The sequence below is a fragment of the Callithrix jacchus genome, chromosome 15, assembly GCF_049354715.1.
Source record: "Callithrix jacchus isolate 240 chromosome 15, calJac240_pri, whole genome shotgun sequence".
Taxonomy (NCBI): Eukaryota; Metazoa; Chordata; class Mammalia; order Primates; family Cebidae; genus Callithrix; species Callithrix jacchus.
The window spans coordinates 79,075,702-79,100,741 of NC_133516.1; the positions used below are offsets into that span (position 1 = coordinate 79,075,702).

The 25,040-nt window shown below is 43.3% G+C and overlaps 1 protein-coding gene across 6 annotated transcripts; it reads left to right on the forward strand.

Moving 5' to 3' along the window:
* Positions 1 to 5,448: 5,448 nt before the first annotated feature.
* On the forward strand, positions 5,449 to 22,987 carry ROPN1 (rhophilin associated tail protein 1). Of its 6 annotated transcripts, none has more exons than XM_078351924.1 (7): positions 5,449 to 5,662; positions 6,169 to 6,299; positions 11,366 to 11,484; positions 14,295 to 14,406; positions 15,721 to 15,882; positions 21,642 to 21,814; positions 22,651 to 22,987. In XM_078351924.1, the coding sequence occupies exons 3-7, from the start codon at positions 11,369 to 11,371 to the stop codon at positions 22,715 to 22,717; spliced, it is 630 nt and encodes a 209-aa protein (XP_078208050.1). In that variant the 5' UTR covers positions 5,449 to 5,662; positions 6,169 to 6,299; positions 11,366 to 11,368; the 3' UTR covers positions 22,718 to 22,987. The 6 variants fall into 6 exon arrangements, with proteins under 6 accessions (XP_078208050.1, XP_078208051.1, XP_054101998.1 ...); XM_078351925.1 differs by having other exon boundaries at positions 5,449 to 5,571; XM_054246023.2 differs by having other exon boundaries at positions 5,449 to 6,299.
* Positions 22,988 to 25,040: the final 2,053 nt, after the last annotated feature.

Genomic DNA, 25,040 nt, shown 5'->3' on the forward strand with positions numbered 1-25,040 from the left:
TACTAAGGAGAATCAGAGCAGCCATAGAAGACACAGGTGTTAAGGGAGGAATCTTGTCCACACAACTCACCCCACCTCCCAGTGGTAAATATTCTCTTTTCTTCCCCCAATCACTCAAGTTCTTAAAGAAATAGACTTCGATTGGGTAGACATTTTCATTTTTGTGGAATATTGTGGTTTGTTCTTCATAATTGAGTTATAGGAGGTGTTCCTCTCCTAAGTTCTGGAAAAGGACTACACACAGAGGTCGCAGGAAGAGGAGGGAATCCACAACCACAATGAGTGGCTGTGCTTGTCACCTCACTGGTTCCAACTCTGAAGACAGATGATGGACCTTCTCATCATTTTCTCTCACAAAGAGGCATATTGTGGTAGACAGGACTCTAAGACGGCCTCCAACATTTCCACCCCATGTTGTATGTGCCCTGTATAAACTCATCATCTCTGTGTGGGTGAGACCTGTAAATATGAGAAGGCATGATTATTCCCGTGATTAGTATTATGTGGCAAAAAAGAACTTTCGGATGTAATTAAGGTTCCTAATTAGTTGACTTTGAGTTAGTCAAAAGGGAGATTATTCTGGGTGGATCTGACTTAATCAAGTGAGCCTTAAAAAACAGACAAAAGAAAAAACAGATGACTCTGCTGTCCTGGAAGAAAGCAAACATCAATGTTGTAAACTGCCATTACAGGGCGATAGGACTATGAGGGTGGCTTCTAGGTGCTGAGAGCTGGCCAAGAGCCAGCAAGAAAACAGGGACTTCAGTCCTACATCCACAAGGAACTGAATTTTGCCAGCAACCAATGAATATGGAAGAGGACCCTAGGGCTCATATGAGAGCACAGCCCTAGCCAATACTTAAGATTTTAGGCTCTCAAGACCCTTAGCAGAGAACCCAGCTAGCCTACCCAGACTCCTGCCCCATGGAAACTGAGACAATAAATCTGTGTTGCTTTAAGCTGCTAGGTATGTGGTAATTTGCTACACAGCAAAAAAACCCCACAAATATATATATATGTGAAAGGAGTTTATGTACACGGGTAGATTGGCTCCATGGGGAGTCTAACAACCACACCCCACAGCTAAATCCCAGAATTGTGCTGAACCTGAGCCAAGGTCCCGACTGTGGTATACCCACCATCACTGCTCAGCCCCAGCCTCATCACGATCCAAGCAGCAGCTGGGACAGGGTCGCTCTTGTTTCCTCCTATGAAATGGCACACTGAAGATCTGGGGAAAGTGAGCCACAGCATAAACCACATGGGATAGGGAGAGTGCCTTTCTGAGCTCATAGCTGGTATGAGACAGTTGATATTTATTATAAGGCTGAGATAGTAGAGATGACAGTCAGGATTCCCACTCTCTGGTGCCAGACCTGTCGTTATTTGGCCAAATATAACTTTAGTCCCTAAGACACTGAACATGCAAAGCTGAAAGGACACTGACGTATCATTTTTCAGAAGGGCCTCTTAGAATAAGGAAGGAAGGGGAAGCAAGGTGGAAAGAGAGAATAAAAAAGAATTTAATTCAGTAAACAAATATTTATGGTGCCCACTATGTGCATAGTTCTGTTCTAGCTCCAGAAATACAGCAGTGACTAAAACAAACAAAACCCCATGCCCTCCAGTGAAGAAATATAGAGAAATTAATAAAATAAAAATTTAAAAATACATAGTATGTAATGACTGTAAAGCAAGAGAGGCGTCGGAGGGGATATTGGTGTTCCACTTAAAAGCGTCAGATAAGACTCCCTCAGAAGGTCACATTTGGATATGAACCAAAGGTGCTAAGGAGTGAACCGTGTGGATATCTGAGGAATCATGTTCCAGGCAGAGGAAATGCAAGTGTAAGTCTTGAGGCAGGAGAAGGTCTGGTCTTTCTGAGGGATAGCAAGATGGCCAGCATGGCTGGAGGGTAGTGAAGAAGGAGAAAAGAGAAAATTATGTTCAGAGAGTTTAAGGGCTTGTGGGTTACTTTCACTTTTACTCACATAAGGTGGGAGCCACTGAGAGTTCTAAATAGACGAATGACATGATCAGTCTTAGGTTTCCAAAAAAGTGATCAGGCAGCTGTGGTAAGAACAGGCCACAGCAGGGAAAAGGGCAGAAACAGGAGATGGGTTAGGAAGCCACTGTAATGGTCCAGGTGAGAGATGAGGTTTGCTTGGACCAAGGTGATGGAAGTGGAGAGAAGTGCTCTAATTCTGAATGCATTTTGGAGATAGAGCCAATAGCATTTGCTCTGATTGGATTTAAGGTGTGGGAGAAAAAGCAGCCCAGGATAAGGCCAAGGTTTTTTAGCCTGAGCAACTGGAATTTACAGTTGTCATTTGCTGCTGCAGGGAAGCCTGGAGGAGCTGGTTTGGAGAGGAATCTTGGAGTACACTAGTGGGGTATTCAGCCTGAAAAGCCTATTAGACATGCGATGGTGCGAAGTAGACACTTGGATGTTATATTGTGGTGTTTAGGAAAGAATTAGGGCTGAAGACATAAAGTTGATATCCAAAACATGAGACTGGATGAGATCAAAAAGAGAGTGCATATAGATAGAGAAGTCCAAGTGTAAATCCTGGGGCACTCCAAGATCAAAATGTCAGGGAGAGGAGGAAGAACAAGCAAAAGAGACTGAGAAAGAACAGCCAGTGAGGAAGGAGAAAAACCAAGAGTGTGACATCCTAGAATCCAAGGAATGGAAGTGTTTCAATTATTCGAAAGTTATCAACAGAGTCAAATGCTGCTGATAGGTTGAGCTGAGGCTGAGAGATGATGTTGTATTTAACAGCATGTAATTGAGGACCCAGACACAAGTCATTTCAGTGGAGTGATGGGGATGAAAGCCTGTTTCAAGTAGATTCAAAAGAGATTTGGAAGAGAGAAATTAGAGATGACAGGCATGGGCAACTCTTTTTAAAGAACTTTGCAATAAAGGGAAGCAGAGAAATGGGTCAACGGTGAAGAGGAAAATGTTTGTATGCTGATGGGAATTATCTAGTAGAAAAAAAGGAAATGATGAGAAAGGATATAGTCAATTTTCACTTGTACAAGAAAATAGCAGAAAACAATGTAACCTACTTGATAAAAGATTTTATTGTAGTATTTAAGACAGGTTTTTTTTTACTGAAATATAATAAACACCCATGCAACCACCATGCACCCCAAGAGCTAGACCACTACCTGTAACGTCTATGTGCTCCTCCCTTTCCTACTCTTAACCTCTGTTTTAGAAGAAACTTTCTTGAATTGTGTCATTATCATTTCAGGATACAATCAACATAATTTTATTCTCTTGATTGTATCTGTTATATTCATTGGCTGATAGATCCAGGATGATCTAACCTATGCCTCTCAACCTGGTCTCTTACTCAAACCACCTCAGTCAGACAGTGTCATGAAATTCCTCCCTTGTGTTTAACCTGCTACACTAACATTCTATTTTATTTCATCTTCTATCTCCTGCTGCTAGTGCTTTGTCTGAAAACCCATTCTGCCCAAAGATCATTATTATTCATTCCTGTCGATATTATTTACTCTGCATGAAAGCAGCAATAGACTGGCACACCTTCGTCCCATGTGCATACACAGAACAGACCCCAGTGGCCAGAGCATTCTTGTTATCCTGGAAGATACACCTGCAGCCCTCAGGCCTCCAGCCTCTCCCTCCTATCCTAAGGCACACCCTGTTGGTCAGGTGCCTACACCAGCACCTGGCAGCCCCTCCACAGAGGTCTCAGAAAGGCAGTTGAGAGTCAGTGACTAGAATTTCTTCAACCCCAGATCTTGCCTGTGGACAGTGGCCATCCCCGTATCATCCAGGATTCTCCAGGTGTGCAAGGACTGCAGGATTTTGACAAATGCCAGCAGAGTGGCCTCTTTACAAATGAATAGCAGCAGGCTGTGAAAAGCTTTCTGCATGCATAAACCAAAAATCTACTTCCCCCACTTGTTCACTGATGCTTAAAATTGCTTTAAGGAGAGACAAAGGCTTTCATCTCACAACCAGAAAAAGCTTTGAAGGCCCTGGGTGAACTAATTGATTTAGACTAATACATACTGTTGTATAAAAGGACTGAAGGATTAGATGATGCAATGGGCACCTTTAAAATGGGTGTGAAGTGACAAGAGTTGTAGCAAAGAAAGATGGGGCTTTTCTTGTCTCCTTGGGTGCTTAAAAAGAACAGTCCTGAGGCCGGGTGCAGTGACTCACACCTGTAATCGCAATACTTTGGTAGACCAACACAGGTGGATCACTTGAGCCCAGGGGTTCAAGACCAGACTGGGCAACATGGCAAAATCCCATTTATAAAAATATAATATAGAAATTAGCCTGGCATGGTGGCATGCACCTGTAGTCTCAACTACTTGGGAGGCTGAGGTGGGAGGACTGCTTAGACCTGGGAGGTTGAGGCTGCAGTGAGCCATGATCATCCCATTGCACTTGAGCCTGAGTGACAGAGCGAGACCCTGTCTCAGAAACACACACACACCCCAGTCTTGAAATCAGAAGCCCTGGAGCCAGGCTGGGTCCTGGGCCCTACTGCTAGCTGTTTGATCACAGGCAAAATTACTCGAAGCCTTGAGCCTGCTTTTTGTTTCTAAAAGGAAGGCAATGCCTACCTTCAGAGTTACTGTGAGACTTTCTCATCATGTTGGTAAAAGTGCCCAGCACAGTGACCACATTCTACCCAGTAAATATTTTCTGTCTTTCCCTGTTGTTCCCAGGAGGTATCTCAGGCTCTGTTCCTTCCCACTCCATCCCCCTTACTTACCATCAAGAGTGAGGAATCTGGGATCACGCAACCCAGGTTCAAATCCTGACTCTATCACTTGCTGACTGTCATCTTGGACAAGTTTAACCTCTCTGCGCTCAGTTCCCTCATCTGTAAAAATGGGGATAACAATAGTACTTGCCTCGTGGGAGACAGTAAGGACGAAATGAGTTCATGTGTGTAATGCAATCAGAACAATTCCTGGCACCAAAAAACGCGTTTTAAGAAGTCTTTGTTACTATGATTCTCGAGGACTTCTCACCTGTCCACTTTCCACAAGCCAAAAGATCAAGTTAAGCTCCACTTCCCCTCTCTCATCTACAGAAGCTCACAGTCTATGGCTACACATTCCGCCCCACCCCGAACGCCCCCAGCCCGGGTTTCCTAACGCCCCCACCCCTATCCTTCACCCTCCAGGCCATCTGGTCCTTCCACCACCAGCAAAGCCCAGAGCAGCTTTCCGCTTCCCCAGCAGCGCCCTAGCGCGACCCTGAGAATGCGCCTCTGCTGAGGGGGCGGGGCGGCTCCGTGACGACCCTGGGAACGCGCCTCTGCTGAGGGGGCGGGGCGGCTCCGTGACGACCCTGGGAACGCGCCTCTGCTGAGGGGGCGGGGCGGCTCTGTGACGTCACACCCGGCGCGCCCCCGGAGACCTGGCAGCGGAGCCCGTGCGGGGGTTGCCAGGAGAAGGCGGAGCGCTAACGGTCCTAACGCTAACGGCCGTCGTACCCCGCCGCTGCTGTTCCCTGCCCCCCGCCGCTGTTGCCCTCCCCGCCTAGCTTCTACTGGTCTTCTGCCAAGGGTGGTAGGCACTGGATCTCTCCCCACATCTCTCCCTTGAGGCCAAGCGCAGGTGTCCCCTCAAGCCAGACAGCCGGTTTGGGAGCGAGCCTGAGGTAGCCACCCCGGAGGGGAAGTGGAGGGAGGGCAGGGCCCTGAGCGGGTTTGAGAGAGGAGTCTTACCCGACGCCCCTGGATTCTAAGCCTCTCCCTGTTTCAGAGCAGGGGGAGGGAAGGCAAGGAGATCTTTAAGAGAATGTGACTGGGGGGGATTATGGCTTTCTGGTCCAATTGTGTGCGTATTTTGTACCCAGAATGCTATTATATGGTTTCTTAACCGGAGGACTCTGGTTGGGAGACTCGAGTCTGGAAACAGAGCCCTTCACGGAGGAGCCACACCTCTGCCTATTCATCAGAAACATGGATATAGAAATAGCTTTGGGGGAATTGTCATGAGGACCAGTGGGCATACCTAGCACTTCATACCTAGGCGTACCTAGACTACTATCACTGATACCTTTGATAGCTAGCACTTCATACCTAGGCGTACCGAGACTACTATCACTGATACCTTTTATAGCTAGCACTTCATAGACTGCTGTCACACGTTCATTTTTACTAGTATCTATTGAACACTGAGTTCCAGGCACTGGGCTAGGCATTGGGAGGGTGTCACAAGCAAAAACTGACCCTTCCTGCCGTGGAGTTTACTGGGGGAGGCACATGTTACTGAAAGAATCACACCAACAATAGGTAAGTGATGCTCTGTAGGGTATGTGCAGTGGAACTGAGGGTGGTCAGGGAAGGCTGTGCAGACCTCCAGAGGAAGAATTAACCTGTTAAGAGGGGGAGAATGCATTCCAAACAAGAGCAGCCGCATCCCAAACCCAAACAGGGATGTGCAGCTGCCTGGTGCTTGGTTCCAAGTGCCGCTCATAGAAACTGCCTCTAAAATTCCGGCCTGGAGCCTTTCATTCATGTAACTGGAGACTTTCATTTATGAAACAGAAGCCCTGTTTAGCCCATACCAATAAAACCGAGTGAGAGATTCCAGAAACAAGACTATAGTCTATTTTCAGCACTTGGCAGGTATATGTTGGCCTGTCGTTTCACATTGGGAGGTATGTAGGTTCCACTTAAGAGGAAATTTATTGAATTGGAAGAGTTGGGGGTATGGATGAGCCCTGTGTAACTGAAGAAGGCCTACCATCCAATAGATTTAAAAATGGAAAAGAACTTTACGAAATGTTAGAATTGAGGAATGTTTAGAATGGATCTTTCTCCCACTTCTTTGAGGTGAACAAGTGGCCAATATTGCCTAAAGGCAGAAAAGCTGGGCTTTGGTGCCTCTTTAACTTAGAGAATCTATGATTCCAATTCTTCATGACTCAAAACTGCATGGAACTCCTGAAAGTAAATGGGAACATGGGAGGATAATTTGACCTGGCCCCACTTCAATGTTTTCCATTTCTACAAGGGTGGCAGTACCGTGCACCCAGTCATCCAAGCTTGAAAACTGATAGTCACTCTAGACACTTCTGTCCTTCACCGCCTCCTCCTTCTCCTCTACTTTCTTTTTCTTCTCCTCCTCTACCTTCTCTTCCTCCTCCTCCCTACATAGTTACTAAATCCTATAGATCCTATCTCTTAAATACCTGTCTCTTCTATCTCTCTCTATGACAACTACTTTTCAAGGCAGTGAAGCTCCTGAGAGTTGTCAAAAGTGCTGCCACATTCTCCTAATCTGGCTCCCTGCCTGAAGGTTCACCACCCTCTCTTCAGCCCAGCCACACAGCTGTCAGTCAACCTATGTTTCAGAGTTCAACAAAGAGAAATAAATCATACAGTAATTTTTGAGCATATAGTAATTTTAACAACCTCAATATAAAGAATTGTTTGATCCTGAAAGATTAGCTTCTCCTGGTTAAAAAAAAAAAGAATTGTTAATGACGGGAGTGGAGTAATGAAGGATTGGTTAATATGTCAGAAGAGATCTAAAATATACGGGAATCACAGATATAAGGAGCAATCCCTCCCGCTAAGAAGATCACCCAAGGAGGAAACCTTTCCCAGAGCTTGGTGCAGAGGATATGGCCACAGCTGACTGGGGAGCAGAGAAATTGCTGAGGTGCCAGGCAGGCAAAATTTACTCTCTGAAACACCAGAGAAACCACTCACACAAAGGTGACTCACTGGCAGCACTCAGCTACAGAGCTACCCAAGAGGTGCCGGGTACACTGCTAGCCACGGAGCACTGTTGGCCGCTGTGTACCGCAGCAGTTGGGTACTCAGAAGATCACACACTGCATGAACCAGATGCTGGAAAAGCTGTGTGCCACAGAACCTTAGCGCGAGAGAAACTACAAGTTCTGGATCCTAGCAAGAAGAACACCCCTAAATTCCCAAGAGAAACCTCTTCCTCCTCCAGTCCTTCCAGTGCCCTGTACTAACAAAGCTTATCATTGAGGTGGCTGGCAAGGGAAAAATGTTAAAGGACCTAGTTCAATTGTTGCAGAGGAGGCAATACAATGTGAATTTGGAGCTGAGAGGCAAAACTTGATAACTGGCCCCTCAAGCTAACACTGATTGTGGGACTCTTGTACTTAAAATTTCTAGTGGCTCCCCATTGCCTTCAAGAAAAAGTTCCAAAGCCCAAGCCTGGAGCTGTATTTAGCTGTATTTCCAACCTTAGGCCCAACCACTCCTGCTTTTCCCACTTTAGAACTCCGTAATTACAGTTCCCTGAACTCGTCACATTTCTGACAGCTACACATCTTTGCCTAAGTCCTTCTAGCTACGTGGAATTAGCTTCTTACTCTCATAAGCAAGCATATGCTTATTGAATACCTACCTTGTACCTGGCACTCTTCTGGGTGCTTGAATACAGCAATGAACAAACCAGGTTTTTCCAGGTCTCAGTTTGGATATCACCACTCTCTGAAAAGTATTTTCTGACCTCCTCCTACCTCCAGATGTTAGATACCTCATCCAAGAGTTTTTCTTGCCTCCAGATGTTAGATACCTCATCCAAGAGTTTTTCTTGTGTTCTTCTATATCTAGCGTAGGCTTCTTGACACTTATTATGCCTTATTTGAATTACTGATTTTCCTGTCACTCTCTTCCACTAGACTGTGAGCTCCATGAAGCAGAGTGTGTGACTTATTTATTTAGATATCCCAGTATTCAGCACAATTCCAATAAAACACATAGGTTTTGTTGGATTAATGATTTCCTAAGGATCACATGATTAGTCAAAAAGAGACCCAAAGACAAAATCCTGGACTCCAGCCTCACAGTCAAGAGTGCTTCTTCACTATAGCTTCATCTGCCCTCTGGATGTTATGCCATAACTAACTGTGAAGGATAGCAGCTCTGTGTTTTGTTTTGGAAAAGGCCAGTGCAGTGTTGAATATCATCAGGAATGGTAGTGGAAACTCAAGAGAAACATAGCCCTAATCTTATATTGGAAACTATGGTGGATTCACCCCTCAGAGCCCTTGTTTGTATGTTTTGAATCTCTGAATCATGGGAATGCTACAATGAAATCAGCCTGACCAACATGATGAAAACTCATCTCTAGTAAAAATACAAAAACTAGCCAGGTGTGGCAGCATGCATCTGTAGTCCCAGATACTCAGAAAGCTGAGGCAGAATTGCTTGAATCCAGGAGGTGGAGGCTGCAGTGAGCCAAGATCATACCATTGCATTCCAGCCTGGGTGACAGAGGGAAACTCCATTAAAAAAAAAAAAAAGTGGGAAGGACAAGTAAAATATGAAAATGGTGTAGGGTATTATGACACTTACTCTTAATAAAGACTCTCAAACACTTATATAAGACAGAGCTAAGGTTACCCCCAAGTGTGTACACCACATCTCCAAATCAGGGAATCATGTGCAACTTTATGGGACATAGTTAACATGCCAGTCTGTAAATAAGCCATGTGTCCCTAGAATTGTGGACGATGAGGTGAACATGGGGGAAATCTTTGAAATATGAGCATGGCTAAGTTAAGTCAAAAGTGGTGCCTGCCTATTCATTTGTTAAATAATCAACATGTAGAACTCATGCTTTCAAGAGGTAACACTAGCATGATACATAAGCAAGGTTATATGACCAAGGGTTAACTTTGTTATTGTTGTCATGGAAGGTGTTTTAATTAGGATTGGGGCATCTTTTCATTTACATGAGATTATCTGAGACTCCAGGAGAGAAATTAAACAATTGCACAACAACTAAAAGATCCTGCCAAAATACATGGACACAGAAAATGGTGCAGCCACTGTGGAAAACAGTATGGTAGTTCCTCAAAAACTCAAAATACAAGTACCATATGATCCATCCATTCCACTTCTGGGTGTATATATACCCAACACGATTTAAAGCAAGGACTTGAACACATTTGTACACCTATGTTCATAGCAGCATTATTCACAATAGCTAAAAGGTGGAAACGATCCAAATGTCCATTGACCTGTAAATGGATAAAATGTGGTACATCTAACAAAATATTATTTAGCTTAAGAACGAAGAAATTCTCAGCTCAGGACCAGGGGTGCAATGGATAACGCATCTGATGATGGATCAGAAGAAAAAGGAAATTCTGACACATGCTATCACATGAATGAACCTTGAAGACATTGTGCTAAGTGAAATAAACCACACACAAAAGGACAAATACTGTATGCCATATGATTCTATATGGTAGAGTAGTCAAATTCATGGAGCTAGAAGAATGGTGGTTGCCAGGAACTGTGGGGAAGGAGAATAGGAAGTTAGTACTTAACGGGTACAGAGTTTCAGCTGGTGAAGATGAAGGTCTGGAGATGGATGGTGGTCATGGTTGCACAACAATGTGAATGTACTTAATGCCACTGAACTATACACTCAAAATGGTTAAAATGGCAAATGTTACGTATTTCTAACACAGTCAAAGAATATATATTTACATATGTGCAGACAATATGAGCAAATAAAGCACTGCTCTTTGACAGATAAAATGGGTTGAAAAGTCATCAGAAACAAAAGAGTAACTTTTTAAATTATGAAATATTTCATACCTACAAAATTAGATAAACGATGTAAGTATATGTACAAAAATAATAAACATCTAGACAGCAACCATCCAGCTTAAAATACAGAACATTACGACTAGTCCCGAGACCCTTGTATCTCCCTGATGACATCCCTCTCCCTCCTCCTCCAGGGGTAACCACCATTCTGAACTTGTATTTATCACTCCTTACTCTTTTTCATAATATTATACATCTGTCTCCATAAACAATATATTGCTTTTCCACCTACATGGTGAGACTCCTCCACAGGGATGTCTGTGGCATTACTCATTGAGAACTGTTGCTATTGTCTTAACAATTACAGCTTTCATCATGCTGTAGTGACCCTCTTTATTCCTAATTGTGCATTTTGCCTTAAAGTATCTTTTGCTTGGTATTAGTATGTCACCTTAACTTTTTTGGTTATTATTTACTTATTTATACCCTTTTTACCTCGAATCTTTCTGTGTCTTTGTTTTTTCAGGCGTACCTAGACCTGTATTTAAACTGGCACATTTAAACCCGTATATTTTTATTGTGATTACTGATATGTATGCATTATTTTCTACCATGTTATTTGTCCACTTTTCCTGTTTTCTCTGCTCCTTTATTGCCTTCTTTTTGATTAAGGTTTTTTGTTTGTGTTTTTAAAAAATTCATTTTTTCCTCTATAGATTTAGTGGTTATATCACTGTTATAACTTTTCTAATGCTTTGCAAAGTCTAAAATTAATCATTATGGTATCCTCCTTTTCCTCCAAATAAAAGAAAATGGCTCAGACAGATGAGCAAAGGTGCATCCCGCTGGAGCTGCCAGAAATGCTGAAGAAGTTTGCCAGAGCCGTCATCCTGGCGCAGCCGGAGGACCTCCTCCAGTTTGGGGTCGAGTAAGTGCTCCTTTCTCTCCTTCACCCCTTAGAGGACCGGCCAGGAGAAAAGGTCCTGGACAACCGTGGAGGTTGTCATGGCTGCAGCCTGGGATTGGGACTAACTGGTATCATCTTTGTGGGTTTTAGGTCTTGCATTGCTTTGATGCTTTAAAATCCACTACATCTAACTGGGTGAGGATGGGATGCCTCCTCTAAGCAAGCCAGATTGAGCAGTAGGACGCCAGGTCAATATGCCGTGTCCTGGGGCAAGCAGCAAGAGTTATATGACTGGTTTCACTCCAGCATATGCACACCCACCTCCTCCCTGCTCTCCTTTTCCCAGTCCCGGTGGAAAGAAGCGCTGGAATCTCCAAAGCTTAATCTGCCCTTTCTTCATTCTCCTCTCACCACTGGATGGCAGCAGTGAAGCCTGGGAAGGGAAGGCAGTGCTAGGTGGATTGGGTGGGACTAGTCCAGCTAGTTCACCCTTTTAAGGAGACGTTTCTTCTCCTGCTGTTATACTTGGACCCAGCCAAAGACACTTTGAATCTTGTCTTTGAGGAAATTATGGTTATTTAGTGTTTCTGTCAAGTGATTTGTTCTGCCAACATCAAGATGTTCGCACAGTACACGTTGCATTCTGGAGAAAGGCCAAGCAGAGTTTTGAGGTCCTCAGGCATGGCTGGAAACAGTGTGCCTCAAACCTGGGTGCCTCCTTTCAGGAGAGACCTCCAAAGGTTGCTTAGTAGATGGAGCTTACACAACAGTTGCTACAGGCCTGGCTTGAAGCAGCTTTGCACAGAAAGCCTCTCAGCTGTGAAACTGCTTCTTAGACAAACTTGCTTGCTTGAAACTGGGGAATGAGGACTTGAGATAGTAGTAGGAAGATCACTAGACCTCACGGACCATTTTCAGGCTGTTTTTACTGTTTGATGAATCCCTGCTTAGTAGGGTTTCAGTGGGAAAGGGAGAGTAAGGGAGGCTGTCGAGAGAAAGCCAGTGAGTTGGGGAAGCGAAGATGCCCTCAGCCTGAGGTTGTGAGTGGGTGCACTGCGCAGATGGTAGGGAGAAAGTGTGGACACCTTTGAGAAGACACAAAATGTCACCTTAGAGGGGCCTTTCAGAGTCTCTGAGCCAGCGCTGTTGTGTTCCTGGGTTGGATTAGGATGCAGCTTTGCAATTAGAAGGAAAACAAGCCAGTGGTGCTCATAAAAAGAAACATAACTGGGGGTTGCTTTGCCTAGTAATGAGCCCTGTTTAGTTTTCCTTTCTAAATTTTATATATTGCCTCTAAGATTGAACTTTAGCATCAGAAGACTAATTTATTTTGGCATAGTCAGATAGACAGACTTTATCTTATCCATTAGTTTCAAATCCATTTCCTTGTTCTTGTGCTGCTGTTTTATAGTAAACAATTGCTTAGTATTGTCCCTGACATTGATGTAAGAAGGAATTCCACTATTGTAGCCTGCTTGCCCGCATATTGTATCATGTGCTATACATTTTTTAGACATCTATGAAAACTTCATTTGTAGTTTAAACACAATGAAAAAGGAGAGCATGACCTAAGAGCCCCTCCATTCTATACAGACATGAAAAGCACCTCTCAGATGGTTTTAGGTGACTTACTTAAAACCTGTAGCATTTCAGAGAATAAAACTCTACAAAGTATTTCCAAGACAAAATATGCATTTAATTCATTGCAAGTAAGAATTTCCCTACATATGTGTTGTCAACGAAGAAACCTGTGATCAGCCATCGGCAGAACATGTACTTATTTGTCCTCTGGTGGGCATGTGTTATAACACAAAACATTTGTGGTTCACGGATCGTCAATAACCAGGCTTTTGATGGAGACAGACCCTGCCATACAGTACTGGTGACCCATGTCAACGGCTCACGTCTGTTCCCTGCTGCAGGCAGCCTCTTTTCATCTTATCTCAATGCTGAACAGAATTCAGTACTTGTTCCACATTGCCCCAAAACAAAGTCCACTCCACAAAATATTGAGGAGCAGGCATATTTGACTGAAAATTTTGAGAGAAGATAAACAGTTTTCTTTCACAGGCCCCACATAACTTAAGATCATCTCAAACCTTCTTTGGCTTGTCTTCTCTCCTGAGCCTCGCACAGTGCCCTGCCAACCCTTCTCCCTTCCCTCTTGAAGCCCTGAGTCTCACCATCTCCAGCCAGAAACCCTTCCTTATTCACCCCTAGGACACTTCCATCTCTTCCTCTTCCCTCCTTTTTTGTTTCTTCAGAGATGGAGGCCTCACTGTGTCACCCAGGCTGGAGTGTAGTGACACAATTACAGTTTGCAGCAGCCTCAAACTCCTGGGCTCAAGTGGTCCTCCAACCTCAGCCTCCAGAGTCACTGGATTACAGGCTCTCGCCACCATTCCTGTGCTGTCTTCCCCGTTCTTATGTACATTACTTTAGTTATCTTCCAACTTCTCTTCCCAAGGTTACGTATACATATGTAATATACTATCTATTTGTGTGTACAAAACACTCAGAAATGACTGGAAAAAAAACTTGACCCCAATATGCTCCAGGAATTGCATACCCAAACCTTTGGTTCTTCCTCATCCTTAGAGAAGAACAAAGCTTTGTATTCTCAAAGAATTCTCTATGCCCTAAGTGGAAATTAACATATTTAGGCTTTTCCCAGATGTAAATGAACTAAACACACTGACACATAGAAGCCACACAACGAGGGTTCCTTCTCTACCTCCTTCCCTCAGAAAAAGGGGGAAGGATTGCTAGAACAGCCAGAGGCCACTGGCATACAGGATGCTCCTCCTACTCTCTGACTTTTTTTCTTGTAGTTATTTTGGGGCCCTGTGCCGTGGAGAGAGTCCTCCGGTGAGAGAGCAGTCTGAGCAAGTCGGTAACTGGACACAATTAACACCGGAGCTTTTAAAGATCCTGCATTGTCAGGTAAGGGCCCTGCTGCAGCATTGAGGGGAATGTAGGGACAGTGTTGAGGCTGGGTGGGTACAGACGAAAGCCCACTGTTGTTCTGCCAGTCAGCTGACCGCTTAGAACCAGCATAAAATACACTAAACCATGGACTGAAAGTAAATCTTCCCTTAGAGAAATGGGAATAATTTTGAAATAGGCTGTCGGCTGAGTCGCTGGTGGGGTCATCCCAGATTTCCTTGAAGCTGGCAGAATGTACAGGGGTTCAATGCAATGCTAATCCCATCTCTCTGGTTATAGGTCCTCAGTCACTCGACAGTGTCTCCCTTCCTGATCAAGACCAAGATATGATGCCAGTCACAGTTCAGGGAAGGGCATATTTTAGCTCCCCAGCTATCCCAGGTCCAGACATAGTTTTTAGCTTTTAGGGAGAGGCTGTGAGACTCTTCACAGCCACATCATCCTAGGAGCTGCCTGTTGAATGGATGCATGAGGAGGGTCCGGCTTGAGAAAGTTTGTGGTTTGGCCAATTCCCAGGAAATATGGTTGAGCATCACCATACCCTGCTTTATGATCCAGGACAGAGAGGTTTGGAGTGATTTAGGACTAGCTTGGCTAACTGCTTAGTCCCAGAGGCTTAACATTTCACTAGAATCAGAGGGTCAGGAAAGCTGTTGGAGCACGTCATTGGGGCATCTGTGCCCTTATTACATTGGTGGCCAACAGCCACTCACCCTCCTGCCCTTTATCCACCAAGTACCTTGTGCAGTGAACATGACAGAGCTATAAAGTACCTGGAATCGAGCAATAAAAGGCATCCAGACCAGATCCCCGCGGGTCAGCCACATACCCCATATCGCTGCTGGAAAAGCATGAGGGATGCACTTGAGGTCTAGAGCTAAGAACTCAGCGCAATCGGAAAGAAAGAGACCTATGTCTTGTTGTGGTTTTACCATTAGTTAGTGGTCTCAGGTAAGCACTCTACCTCTTGGTTTTGTTTTCAGGCTGTTCTACCTGTCATATAAGGAATAAAACAATTTAGGAATACAGTAAGAGATAAAAGCATCACAGGAAAATTAAAATATCATATAAATGTATATCTTTTGCATAATTCTAACACCTAAAGTTTAAAAATTAATAAATTATGTATCAGCACTAGGATTTGCAAAGATAACTGCCACACAGAGCTATCTTGTGCCTTCCTATCACCCCTTTCCTGCCCCTTGCCATGTGCTGGGAGATGTGGACCTGGCCTGGGGGCAGGGTGTTCCCCAGGGTCTTGCCTCAACTTCTCCCACATCCTCTGTGTTGTGTCTGTCCCCTGCCCTGCAGGTTGCCGGCAGACTGATCGTCCGTGCAGATGAGCTGGCCCAGACGTGGAAGGCGCTGAATCTCCCAACACATCTGTTTAAGAGTGTGATGAACATGGGTCGCTTCACGGAGGAGATCGAGTGGCTGAAGTTTTTAGCCCTCACTTCCAGTGCTCTGGGAGTTGTAAGTTGGCCTGACTGATTTTTGTTCCTGAAGGGGAAAACTCCCTCTGGGCCTGGAAGGGCAGTGCATCTGTACACACGGTCTACTCTCCAGAGCTGATGATAAACACGCCTCTTCTCATCTTGTCCTTCTTTCTAAATCAAAGTCATTTCAGTGCTCATCAGGCAGAAGCAGTGTTTAGAAGGAGGAGAGAGAGAGGGAAACACTATCATCAGGCTCTGGGGAGAACTGACTACAGTGTAACTTTTGGATTATTTATTAATATTGCCCTCAGATGTCTTTTTTTCTTTGTTTTAGCTTTTGTTTTGTTTTTTCATTTTTTTAGACTTTTTGCCCTCAGATGTCTTTTAACTCCACTCCCTCCATTCATATTCCCAGAGACAACCAAGAGCCAGCTGTAGAAGAAGACTTCCAGACACCTAGAATATACATTAATAGACACTTTTTAAAAGGGGTACAATCTTATAGAAAGCTACTGTGTAATAAACAGAATTGGATGCAAAACTCAGACATAAGGAAGCAAAAACAGGAGAGATGAGACTATTTCTGAATTTAGTCATGACATCTCCATGGATGCAGGATGTTCATACAGGTTCACGCCTTTTCCAAATTTGACTTGTTTGATATTGGAAAAGCCATTTTACTGTTTTGAAGCAAAATGTGCTGAAATCAGTTTATATGTACAGACATTTAAAGCCTGGGTATCTTAGATGTGGACTTATATCGTTAGACATTGTTAAAATAACAAAATCAATCAAAAACATGTTTTTGTAAAGGAATCCCTGAGATACACACAAGTTTAAAAATTATTGAGAAAGTAATTATCTCTGCCAAAACCAATTTTTATAATGGTATAAAAATGTAGTTGGAATCATTCAGCATTTCTAAACATCATCTTGTTCTCAAATATGCTTGGATTGCATATTTGACAGTTTGTTCCTGAGAAAATTTAGCAGAAATCTTGTAGCCCAACTTTTCCTATAGATTCCCCTACAGCCTTCATCATAATCATTTCTTTAGAGAGGAATAACAAGAGTACATTTGTGGCTCTTTTTTTCTTCATTGTCCTTTATAGCATTTATATACTGAATAAATCACTATCCTCCAAGGAGGAAAGGAAAGGAAGCAGCAGAGGCCTGTGAGTTTTCAATCGGGACTGGGGAAAACCACAAATGGGAAGATAAAAAAGTGGACATATTTTATTAAATTCTCACAGGGTTACAGATTTTTTCACAGCACATTTGGAGACGTTTTAGGGGAAATGTACCTTTAAAATTTTATCTGTAGTTAATTCTGATCTTCTTGATCTACCTCACCCACAAAGGGTCAAATAAGAAAATAAATAAATTCAGTCCAGTCCTGAAACTTTAGTCTAATGCAGTAACTGAAACAGCCTAAAGGTAAATTTCCCAATGTCTCAGGTTTTTCTTCACCGTGCTCTCTTCTCCAAGATGGCAGCTGAATGTAGACAGAGAGAGGTGACTCTAGGACCACAGAGCAGTCGAGTGAAGGGTTTCCCACATCCTCAGTCTTCTCTGGCATCTCTGGTCTCCTTGGCAGTGCCCATCTGTTTTGTCGCTCACTGCTTGCAGCTTAAGTTTTTGGTCTCATCTCTCCCAGATTGGTGAAAACCTGACGATGCCTCCCCCACCAGCTCATTTCAGTTCTCAGTGGTGTTGGCGGCCTCCTTGAGTCTCTGCCAGGCTCACCTATCTGCTCCCTGGCTCTGGTGGTTTACTTCACAGCCCTGACCAGTTAGTGATGTGTCTGAATCCTTCCCTTATCCTCATACCTCACAGTAACAAAGAGTGACTTTGGAAAGTCAATTTCCAACCCTCCCTCTGCTTAGCCCACTGTGTAGATGCTAGGTTTCCTCTGATGTAACTGTCTCCCAGACTGGAATGGGGAAACCATGAGGTGAATTGCATCTTTTTACTTTTCTTCTAAAACAGGGAGGTGGGATTAAATGTTACATGAGGTTCTTCTACCTCTGACATTGTGATTCTATCCCTGCTTCTCTGCTTCCTTTGAGATACCCTAAGGCCTACCTCTGAATAACAGTGAGCTCTTCCAATTCCAATAGGCCTTGAGATATCTGACTTTGCTCCTCATCATCCCCATGTCAAAGAACCCCTAGAAGTGGCAGGGCACAGTGGCTCATGCCTGTAATCCCAGCACTTTAGGAGGTCGAGGGGGGTTGATCACCTGAGGTTGGGAATTTGAGACCAGCCTGACCAACATGGAGAAACACCATCTCTACTAAAAATACAAAAAATTGGCCAGGTGTGGTAGTGCATGCCTGTAATCCCAGGTACTCAGGAGGTTGAGGCAGGAGAATCACTTGAACCCGGGAGGTAGAGGTTGCAGTGAGCCGAGATCATGCCATTGTACTCCCACCTGGGCTACAAGAACGAAACTCCATCCAAAAAAAAGAACCCCTAGAAGTAAAGTCAGCCTGGAAGTTAAGTCTGTAAATAAAGGGTGCCCTACAAAACCAGTAATCATTATATTTATTTGCATCACATTGGACTATTTCTGGGATCTTAAATGTGGGGCTGGTCAGTGGTATGGTCTCAATGTTTGTGTCCCCTCAAAATTCATATGTTGGAATCTCAACTTCCAAGGTGATGGCCTTAAAAATAGGGCCTCTGGGAGCTGATTAGGTCATGAGGGTGGAGCCGCATAAATGGGAAGTGCCTTTATAAATCAAGTTCCCCCTCCACCAAGTGAGGACACATAGAAAACATCATTTATGAGAAACAGGCCCTCACCAGACAGCAAATCTGCTGGCACCTTGGTCTTGGAGTTTCCAGACTTCAAAACTGTAAGCAATAAATTTCTGTTGTTTGTACATTACCCAGTCTAAGGTATTTTGTTATAGCTGAGACTAAGTCAGGGGTCACCATTTGGTGGAGATGTTGCCTCCTAGTCAATTCATATATCCTTAGAGGCAAGCTCAGAATTTCTCTTTCCTTTGCCAATTCAACAGCAAGACAGGATCTCTGTGCCATCTAGAAAAGCCAGTTTGTTCCTTGTAGAAGAGTCTAGTGGCAGGAATTTTTTACTCTGATAGGTAATAGGCACATTTACTCTTCTTTAGCTCTCTGGGTCTGACAGACATTATTGAGAATGCAATGGCATGCAGACCTGTATTCCTCTTCCCTTCAGCACTCCTTCCTCTGGACTGGTCTATGCCACCTCCTATTCCACTGAACTGATTAAAAAGGAAGAGACCACATATGTAGCAAATAATCATGTTCACTGGAAGGAATGACATATTTTGTAGGCCAGTGATTCACATTTCAAGGCTTTCACCTCTGACTTTGAAAATGAAGCTCGCAAGATGCTCAAAGACTACCTCTGTGAAGTGGATTCCAAAAAAATATTGTGCAGGAGAATGAAGATCTGTTTACTTTAGATTTATGTCAGTTTACTAAATACCTCCAGTCCAAAGAGTTATTTATCCACTCATCCATTTATTAAATCTTAAAAATTTAAAAATCTTATGAGAGCAATAGAATTTGAAGGTTTGTTGTTTGAATAATCAATAAAAGATGATAATGTTTAGCATTGAGAAAGCACCTATGTTAGTTTGTTAGGGCTGCCATGACTTGGTGGCTTAAACAACAGAAATTTGCCGTCTCACAGTGCTGGAGCACAGAAGTTCTGAGAATGGCCGGGCACAGTGGCTCAAGCCTGTAATCCCAGCACTTTGGGAGACTGAGGTGGGTGGATCACGAGATCAAGAGATCAAGACCATCCTGGTCAACATGGTGAAACCCCATCTCTACTATAAATACAAAAAATTAGCTGGGCATGGTGGCGCACACCTGTAATCTCAGCTACTCGGGAGGCTGAGGCAGGAGAATTGCCTGAACCCAGGAGGCGGAGGTTGCAGTGAGCCGAGATTGCGCCATTGCACTCCAGCCTGGGTAACAAGAGCGAAACTCTGTCTCAAAAAAAAAAAAAAAAAAAAAAAGTTCTGAGAACAAGCTGTCAGCAGGATCGCTTTCTTTGGAGGTGTTTCTCCTTGGCTTAAAACTGGCCAGCTTCTCGAACTGTTTCCCTCTGTGCCTACATGTCTGGTGGCTCTCTCTTCATGTCCTAACTCTTCTTCATATAAAGACACTACTGACTTCATTTTAACCTATCTTTTTAAAGGTCAGATTTTCAAATACAATCACATTCTCAGATTCTGGGGTTAAGGTTTCAACATATGAATTTTAGGGTGAACACTTCAGCCCATACCAGGACCCCATGGGACAGGGCAACAGAACAAAGCACTAGGTGTGCAGATTTTTTTTTTTTAACAGAAACAGAGAGGGTGAGCTGGGTGGAAATAATGAAGTTCGGAGTGTGCTTCCAAATCTGCTCCAAACCATTCTCCCGCTGACCTCGTCTCACATGCATGACTTACCATCCTCCCAGACAGCCTCATACATACTACTTAGCTCCAAGCCTGCCCTCTCACCCGCTCTCAATTAGGTGGAAGTGCCTAGAAGATGCAGTGTTACACAACACTTTCCATGAGAGGACCCCCAGGGGCAGGGGAGAGGAAAGGAAGGTGGCCTGCTGCAAACTCCCCATTTTTTTGACATCATGTGGTTTACTGAATAATCTATTTATAAAATTACCATGCTTATTAAATGCAAATCAACAAAATTTAAATATTAACTCATTAAAAATTAATAATTATTACACACCACAGTTAGAGAAGCGCCATCTAGGCAATCATTCTATTCTGGGAGTGGATGAGAGGAGAAGAGCAAACATCTACTGCTAAGGCAGGACAAGTCTCCTCTAGCAATCATGTGGGAAGATACAGCAGCTGCTTTTTCATTCACCCAGTCACACCTGAGTCACCACTCAGGCCTGCTCTTTCACTGATTCCTGGAAGAGTGTGTGTCAGGACGATCTGTACATCTTCAATTTCAGTAAACCACCAAGATCTATATGCTGACCTTCATTTCACAACTGTTTCACCTGTAAAATTTATTCCAAGGGTGGGTTTATTTAAAAACATGAGATTAGTTCTGAGCATGACCTTTTAATGTTCAAGTTTCACTGTAAGGAGGGTTTGCATCTGTAGTAACTCTTTTATTAAAATTCCTGGCACTCATTGTCTACCAGTATTTCCCCAGCAATAAAAGGGTTAGTATTATGCAATATAAAATAAGGCACTAGGTGATTCTATTTAGATAGACCCGTATGTTTTAGAAGAACATTTATCTTGATGCTGAAGACCATTTTTCCAGTATCTTCCTGGGACTCTATCTTCCTGGGGAAATTACCCTTCTCTTTCTTACCTTCTTCTCCTCTACTGTGGCGTTGCCACAAGTATCTTGCTGCAGTATATAGGCTAGACTATTTATCTCAGCCCTTTAGTGATAAGATTGGGGGGTAATAATAAGAAATAATTCTAATTATATAGAATGCAAATCAACTTCCCTCCTTTAGTGTGAGTTTATTTGGACTAAAGTAACAAATATCTTAAAGTACTTAGGAATTTATAAATTTAATTCCTTGAGTAGTCTTCCAACAAAGAAAGGAGAGAAAAAAATAAAGACACCCAATACTTAATATTTTTTAGAATGAATTAGTGACATTTCAATGTAAAAATTTCAAGCTTTCTAGAATCTTAAATTGTTCCCACCTCATTTTATAAAAGCAGTATTTTTGTTTTCTTTCTTGTATCTAAACAGATCTCAGGACTATTGCCTGGAAGGGTAACTTCTCCTCATTTTATCTAACTTTTATAGACTATCACAGACACTCTCACGTTACTGTGTGAGGTCTTATGTGACCACGATGGTGGGCCACCCCGGATACCTTTCAGCACGTTCCGGTTTCTCTACACGTATATTGCCAAAATGCTTGGTGAGATCTCTGCTTCACACGTCAGCAGGATGCTAAACTACATTGAGCAGGATGTGTAAGTTAACTTTTACAAAGGAGAGGTGAAAGAATACCAGGATAACAAATCTAACAGCTCAAGATAGAGTGAGATTATTATATTATATTGCTCTGGGAACAGAAAAGTATTGTGAGGAACACGAAATATGGATCTGAAACAAAAGGGAAAAGGGAAGGAGAAGAGGAAGAAAAAGAATTATATAGGACAATAATTCTTTGAGTGCTACTGAGACTAGCAGTAGTGACAGCAGCAGCACCTGAGAACATGTTAGAAATGCAGAATTGCAGGCTACACGCTGGACCTATGGAATCATAAACTCTAGGGGTGGGGCCTAGGAATCTCTGTCTTTATAAGCCTCCCTAGTAACTCTGACTCATGCTCTGCTTTGACCAGTGGAACAGCAGTGGAGGAGGAGGAGGAAGAGGAGGATGATGATGATGAGGAGCAGCAGCAGGCAGTCAAGGGTTAAGAGAAAAAGAGGCCAGGCATGGTGGCTCACACCTGTAATCCTAGGATGGGTGGATGGCTTGAGCTCAGGAGTTCAAGACCAGCCTGAGCAATATGGTGAAACCTGGTCTTTACTAAAAATACAAAAATTAGCTGGGTGTGGTGGCGTGTGCCTGTACCATTTAATTGGGAGGATGGCTTGAGCCCAGGAGGTAGAGGTTGCAGTGAGCCAAGATTGCACCACTTACTCCAGCCTGGATGACAGAGCCAGAGCCTGACTCAGAAAAAACAAAATTAAGAGAAAAAAGATCAACAGCAGAATTTGAAATGAGAGAATTGTTTGTACATTGTCTTTCTTAAGATTAACTGTCAATGAACTAACTGCAGATAAACCTTTTTCCAAACAGAATTGGTCCTGATGGTATCATCAGAGTGAATGACTTTACCCAAAACCCTAGGGTTCAGCTGGAGTAAAAGCACAATTTTGGCAGTTTTAAAGGAAGATGCAGAGATGACTGTACTTCAGAATGACTGAAACCCATATGCCCTCCAAAATCAATCATCAGAGTGAATGACTTTACCCAAAACCCTAGGGTTCAGCTGGAGTAAAAGCACAATTTTGGCAGTTTTAAAGGAAGATGCAGAGATGACTGTACTTCAGAATGACTGAAACCCATATACCCTCCAAAATCAATTATCTTGTACAACTGGCACACACGAATAAACAATTAAACAAACATGAAATCAGAAATGTGTGGAATTAAGATGTGAAATTGTTGGAACAAAACATCTTCATTCCCAGGAGATTAGTATTCCTCCCATGTGGACACTGAGTAAAAGGGGCTGACAAAGCATGGATAGAAATGCATCTCCAATCAAAGCCAGACAGTCCGATTTTAAAAGGTAGACTGTTAACCAGACACAGTGTGTTGTTCTGTGATTGTTAGGCATCATTTAGATGAGTGTCTTTCATGTGGCCGACTGAAGTTTTTACCAGTTTATTTCTCCATTTGTTGGTACTGTGCTAGTCATTCATTCATATTCTCACTCAGCAATATTTATTGAAGTTAGCTATGTGCCAGGAATAGGCTTGCCAGAAAAAATACAGGACACCCAGTTAAACTTGAATTTCAGACAAACAACAAATAAGTTTTCTTTGGTTTTTGCTATACCTGGCAACATTCCAGGAACTATGCAGGCTTCTGAGCACATACAAATAAGTAATATCTGAATTCTGCCTTCAGGGAGCTCACAGTCTAATGCTAACATAAGATGAACATAAATCACTTTCATGCAAATGGCTTTGAGAAGAACTAACAGTATTAGAAAGTGTCAGTGTCAATGGACTTTTCTGAAACCATATACAGATGTCATGGAACCCACCGGAGAAAATCCCCTACACGAGCCTAAGACCTTCTGACAATGTCTGAAAGATTTTCCTTTCTCAAAGGAAACAGATGAGATTAACAGGCTGTGATTATGGTTCTCTTTTTTTTTTTGAGACGGAGTTTCACTCTTGTTACCCAGGCTGGAGTGCAATGGTGCGATTTCGGCTCACTGCAACCTCTGCCTCCTGGATTCAGGCAATTCTGTCTCAACCTCCTGAGTAGCTGGGATTACAGGCACGCGCCACCATGCCCAGCTAATTTTTTGTATTTTTAGTAGAGACGCGGTTTCACCATGTTGACCGGGATGGTCTCGATCTGTTGGCCTCGTGATCCACCCGCCTTGGCCTCCCAAAGTGCTGGGATTACAGGCTTAAGCCACTGCGCCCAGCCCTGATTATGGTTCTTAATGTCAGGTGTGCCAAAGAGGCTGGGTCAGTTCCTTCTATTTGTTATACTGTCCCCTCTTAAAAGTTGCTTTTGCTCAAAAATCATGTTATATGCGTATATCTCTCTATATCAATTGAGGAGAAATTTGTCTATTGTCTAAAGGTAAGAGGAGATTGTGATTGGATGTTACCATCGTCCTCGATTTCTGACTAGAGTGAAACAATAAAAGGGAGTGAAACAAACTCTTCCCCCACAGTACTGAGCTGCACCTGCAGGGATGGGCAACAACTAATCCTAGTGGCTGTCTACCTTCCTAGCCAAAGCGGCCCATCATTTCTCTCTGCTCTGGAACCTGAGGCTGTTTGAGAAGGCTGAAGCACTACAGGTGAAACCTGGCCCTATAATAAATCAGGATTAGAGAATGAGCAAAATCCTTTAACCTGCCCCAGATTCTTGGTGTCTCTCAGTTTCTCTTTCACTGTGGCCAAAGAACTGACATATGGTCTTGTCTGCAAATAGGGAATGACGGGGTATGAAGAGACAGTCCAATTTGAAATACTGTAAATAACAAATTAGGATCATAAATGTAACAAAAGCGAAAGAGTCCTTTGTACATTGGAAAACAGGTTGAAATCAGAAACTAAGTCCTGGTAGCCTTGAACACAACCACTCAAGAGTGAAGCTAATGAAATTCCAACAAAGTGTATACTGGACACAGACACGAAGTTACTGGTGCTGTAGCTATCTGTGCTTACCAAGACTAAGCACAATTGGCAATACCATTGTTGCAAAGCCAATTGCTCTTCTTTTAAGCCACCACTTTGGTGTGCACCATCTTCCTCCTCTCCTACCACGGCAATGCTTGCTCCAAGCTATTGATATTGCTATGCCACAGCTGCTCACCAGGGACACAGTATTTACAGGACATCTGCGAAATCAAGCTGCAGTCACCCCAAGAATGGAAAACAGCTTTGTGCTTTGCCCTCTGAGTTATGCTGTATTAACAATATTACAAACACTGT

Coding starts and splice junctions, on each gene's coding strand:
- ROPN1 (XM_054246023.2), top strand. CDS start 11,369: ATGGCTCAGACAGATGAGCAAAGGTGCATCCCGCTGGAGCTGCCAGAA. Junction 11,485..14,294: donor CTCCTCCAGTTTGGGGTCGA/GTAAGTGCTCCT, acceptor TTTTTCTTGTAG/TTATTTTGGGGCCCTGTGCC. Junction 15,883..21,641: donor CTTCCAGTGCTCTGGGAGTT/GTAAGTTGGCCT, acceptor TAACTTTTATAG/ACTATCACAGACACTCTCAC.